General features: G+C 50.0%; 1 protein-coding gene across 1 annotated transcript; it reads left to right on the top strand.

The window, feature by feature from the left end:
* The first annotated feature begins 395 nt into the window (after positions 1-395).
* LOC124705809 (protein STABILIZED1-like) lies at positions 396-4,382 on the top strand. The gene is made up of 2 exons (XM_047237498.1): positions 396-3,292; positions 3,987-4,382. The coding sequence occupies exon 1, from the start codon at positions 396-398 to the stop codon at positions 3,270-3,272; it is 2,877 nt and encodes a 958-aa protein (XP_047093454.1). The 3' UTR covers positions 3,273-3,292; positions 3,987-4,382.
* Positions 4,383-5,084: the final 702 nt, after the last annotated feature.

The raw sequence follows: 5,084 nt of genomic DNA, 5'->3' as shown, positions 1-5,084 counted from the left end.
TGGTAGAGGCGTAGGTGCAGGCCGAGTTTAGAGAGATGCGAGAGGATAAACGACATCATAAATGGGCCTGGCCCAGCACTAGTTCGGTTCAGGCGGGAGCGATCATAGGATCGCAATGAGCGATGAATAGGATTCGCAGCGTACCGCCTATCATCACCACTCACCACCGACTTGGACCAACCAAAACAACAAAAGGAGCCCAACACCAAACGCCGGTTTACGCCCTCCCTTCCTCACCCAGGCAGGACTCATACCAGTCTGCTCTCTGCTCCGCCTCCTCCCCCGCCGCCCGCCGCCCGCCGGGACGCCTCCTCCCGTCCCACCCCACCACACCCCTCGCCTCCCCGCTCCTCTCCTCCCTCCAGGTCGCCCCGTCCTCCTCCCTCCTCGGCGCCATGTCCGGCCCCGCCCCAACCCCGCCGCCGCCGCCTCCTCCGGCGGCGGCGCCGGCCCGCCCCGTGCGCTACGACTTCCTCAACTCCAAGCCGCCCCCCAACTACGTCGCGGGTCTCGGCCGTGGCGCCACCGGCTTCACCACCCGTTCCGACATCGGGCCAGCCCGCGCCGCCCCAGACCTCCCAGATCGCTCCGCCGCCGCCGCCTCCGCCTCCGCCGCTCCATCCGTCGGTCGCGGCCGCGGCAAGCCCCCCGGCGAGGACGACGGCGGCGACGAGGGCGGCGACGAGGAGAAGGGGTACGATGAGAACCAGAAGTTCGACGAGTTCGAGGGCAACGACGCCGGCCTCTTCTCCAACGCCGACTACGACGACGACGACCGCGAGGCCGACGCCGTCTGGGAGAGCATCGACCAGCGGATGGACCTGCGCCGCAAGGACCGCCGCGAGGCGCGCCTCAAGCAGGAGATCGAGAAGTACCGCGCCTCCAACCCCAAGATCACCGAGCAGTTCGCCGACCTCAAGAGGAAGCTCGCCGACGTCTCCGTGCAGGAGTGGGAGAGCATCCCCGAGATCGGGGACTACTCGGCGCGCAACAAGAAGAAGCGCTTCGAGAGCTTCGTGCCCGTGCCGGACACGCTGCTCGAGAAGGCTCGGCAGGAGCAGGAGCACGTCACGGCGCTGGACCCCAAGAGCCGTGCGGCTGGCGGCACCGAGACGCCGTGGGCGCAGACGCCCGTCACCGATCTCACTGCTGTCGGCGAGGGCCGTGGCACCGTGCTCTCGCTCAAGTTGGACAGGCTCTCCGACTCCGTTTCCGGGCTTACCGTTGTTGATCCCAAGGGATACCTTACGGACCTCAAAAGCATGAAGATTACCAGCGATGCCGAGATCTCTGACATCAAGAAGGCAAGGCTGCTGCTCAGGTCTGTCACCCAGACAAATCCAAAGCATCCTCCAGGTTGGATTGCTGCTGCTAGGCTCGAAGAGGTCGCCGGGAAGCTCCAGTCTGCACGGCAGCTCATTCAGCGCGGCTGCGAGGAGTGCCCCAAGAATGAGGATGTTTGGTTCGAGGCATGCCGCTTGGCTAGCCCAGATGAAGCAAAGGCCGTAATTGCCAGGGGCGTCAAGGCGATTCCCAATTCTGTCAAGCTCTGGCTGCAGGCAGCAAAACTAGAGACTAGTGATCTCAATAAGAGCAGGGTTTTAAGGAAGGGCTTGGAGCACATTCCTGATTCTGTCAGGCTCTGGAAGGCTGTCGTGGAGCTGGCCAACCAGGAGGACGCAAGGATGTTGCTCCACAGGGCTGTCGAGTGCTGCCCACTTCATGTCGAGCTCTGGCTCGCCCTAGCAAGGCTCGAGACATATGACCAGGCAAAGAAGGTGCTTAACAAGGCCAGGGAGAAACTCAACAAGGAACCTGCCATTTGGATCACAGCTGCTAAGCTCGAGGAGGCTAATGGGAATACCCAATCCGTAAACAAGGTGATTGAGAGAGGTATAAGATCTTTGCAGAGAGAAGGCCTGGATATTGACAGGGAGGCATGGCTAAAGGAAGCTGAAGCTGCGGAGCGTGCTGGTTCTGTGCTTACTTGCCAGGCTATTGTGAAGAGCACTATCGGAGTTGGGGTTGAGGATGAGGACCGCAAGCGAACATGGGTTGCTGATGCGGAGGAGTGCAAGAAACGAGGTTCAATTGAGACTGCCCGGGCCATCTATGCACATGCTCTTAGTGTGTTCCTTGGTAAGAAGAGTATATGGCTTAAAGCAGCGCAGCTTGAGAAGAGCCATGGGACGGGAGAATCTCTTGAAGCCATTCTCAGAAAGGCTGTCACGTACAATCCAAAAGCTGAAGTGTTATGGCTTATGGGTGCAAAGGAGAAATGGCTGGCTGGTGATGTCCCTTCAGCCCGGGCCATTCTTCAGGAAGCTTATGCAGCTATCCCTAATTCAGAGGAGATCTGGTTAGCTGCATTCAAGTTAGAGTTTGAGAACAACGAGCCAGAGAGAGCAAGAATGCTTTTGGCCAAGGCCAGGGAAAGAGGAGGTACTGAGAGGGTTTGGATGAAATCAGCAATTGTTGAGAGGGAACTAGGAAACGTGGACGAGGAAAGGAGGTTGTTGGAGGAAGGTCTGAAGCTATTCCCCTCGTTCTTCAAATTGTGGTTAATGCTTGGACAGATGGAAGACCGGATTGGCCATGCTGCAAAGGCAAAGGAGGTTTACGAGAATGGTCTCAAACACTGCCCAAGTTGCATCCCGCTTTGGCTCTCGCTGGCTAGTCTAGAGGAAAGGATAAATGGCCTGAGCAAGTCACGCGCTTTCCTCACCATGGCAAGGAAAAAGAATCCAGCTACACCTGAACTATGGCTTGCAGCAATTCGAGCAGAGTTGAGGCACGGTAATAAAAAAGAAGCTGATTCTCTTCTAGCCAAGGCATTACAAGAGTGTCAAACAAGTGGCATTTTGTGGGCTGCAGCTATTGAGATGGTGCCACGTCCCCAACGCAAGTCAAAGAGCTCAGATGCTATAAAGCGATGTGATCATGATCCACATGTCATTGCAGCTGTAGCCAAACTTTTCTGGCATGATAGGAAGGTTGACAAGGCCAGGAGTTGGTTGAACAGAGCTGTTACTCTTGCTCCTGATATTGGGGATTTTTGGGCATTGTTCTATAAATTTGAACTTCAGCACGGAAATGCGGATACACAAAGGGATGTTCTAAAAAGATGCATTGCAGCTGAACCAAAACATGGGGAGAGGTGGCAAGCTATAAGCAAGGCTGTTGAGAACTCACATCAGCCAGTTGATGCCATTCTGAGGAGAGTTGTTCTGGCTCTTGGTGCAGAAGAAAATCCCAACGCCGCGGAACCATAGTCCTTAACTGTTTTCACAAGGTATTGTCTGTTCTAATCAAAATAAATTTGCCTCATGTGCCATTCTATTCTTTAGCTAGAAATTGCACTGTGGATGAAATATGTTTGTTTATGGTTTGAGTTGCATATTCCTTTGTTACTATCATGCTTAAAACTTTAGTGTAGCTACATTGACAAGCAATGCAAGCTGAAAACTGTATTTCATCCGGTGTATTCAGTTATTCACAGCCCACATGATGCAGAGGTCCCGTAGTTTTATGAATTATAATCACCTTGTTGCTCTGTCCGACTTTATCACCTTAAGGTGTTGCATGATCTGAAAGAAAATGGCACCACCTTTAGCCTTTTGTTAGCCTTTTGTTATATGATATGAAGAGTTGAAGACCGACCAATTTATTTACTGGTTTCAGGGGTCTATTAATTCCTGGTTAAAACCAGTTGGCGCAATTGAATTACTATGATTGCAAGTTTATGACTGATAAATCAGTAAAACTGAATCATGGAGCTGCTCCCAACCAATTTTGGTGGAATTACATTTCAAGCACTATAATGGTTTAGAATATTAATCACCCAACAACATTTAGGATTGGTGAACCTATGTTTCCTTTACTGTGAATCAAAATAGCCACCGTGTTTGACTGCTGGTGAGCTTGATGGTTAGTTTCACATGTTCACGAACTAAAGATTTGTCCCGCTTTTCCCCTTATGTTCTCAGGTCTAAATCTTTGTCACGTGGGCACACACCATAGCTAAATAAAGAAGAAAGTTTCAATCGGATCGAGGAGTGAATGGGTCTGTGATGACGTATACTGTGCTGCCAAAACTGGTCATGTTGTGTTGCCTGAGATAGGGTGATCAGCTGAAGAAAAGCTTTACTGCTGTGGTGGGACTGGATGTCTTGGCCTTCCATCGACTGCTTCTGTGCTGGAGAAGCTATTTATGTATTCCTTGAGATATACCCTATAATGGTGTAGTTGCTACTTGATTTCGCATGAACGGTGTAATATGTTGCAGTTTAGCTACTAGAATCTCACACTTGATCAACTGATATTTGTTCGGCATGTTGTACTTTGAACGATGATCTGTTTGATATTTGGCATGTTTTTTGTAACCTCTAGTGTCGTGGCAGAGGTCTAGAAACTGGGCCGCAAATGACCTCTGAGGCATACAGCCCACTTGATTTTTGTTTTGGTACAGATACATTCTTGCAAGCATGATTTTACTGATTTAACCCTGTACATACAATGAACAGTTGTATTTCTACAATGTGGGGAGATGCAAAATTCGCAATATCCAGGGGGTATACCGATGTATATGCATTGTATATATAGTGTATATAGCCATGCTTTTAGTTCACATATACATGCAGTGTATACAGCCATGTTTGTAGATGGATATACACAACCATGTTTGTAGATGGATATACAGTCATTTTACAGTTTGGATAGACATAGTCATGGTATATACAGAGTAAATTCTCTTGTCTTTGTAGCCTTTTTTTATAGGTGGATATACACAGTCATGGGGATATATATGCAGTGTATATACTCTTTCCTTCCTTTTGTAGCCATTATTATAGTTGGTGGATTTCACGACCCGAACGAATGGAACATGGCTGCGCGCGCACCCATTTACGAAAAGTTCAAAAAATGCTATTTAAAAGTTTTTTAAAAATGTGAAGTAAATTTTTGCATGTACATATTATGTTGATACTCGTGTGAGTTTTCACGAAAAAATATCATTGCGTGTGGCCTACAAAAAAATGACAGAATATCCAAATGAGAATAGTGAATAGGAATTTGTACTATTCACA

The sequence above is a fragment of the Lolium rigidum genome, chromosome 4 (assembly GCF_022539505.1).
Source record: "Lolium rigidum isolate FL_2022 chromosome 4, APGP_CSIRO_Lrig_0.1, whole genome shotgun sequence".
Lineage (NCBI taxonomy): Eukaryota > Viridiplantae > Streptophyta > Magnoliopsida > Poales > Poaceae > Lolium > Lolium rigidum.
Note: the sequence above shows the minus strand (reverse complement) of the source record. Positions and strands in the feature narration are given on the sequence as shown.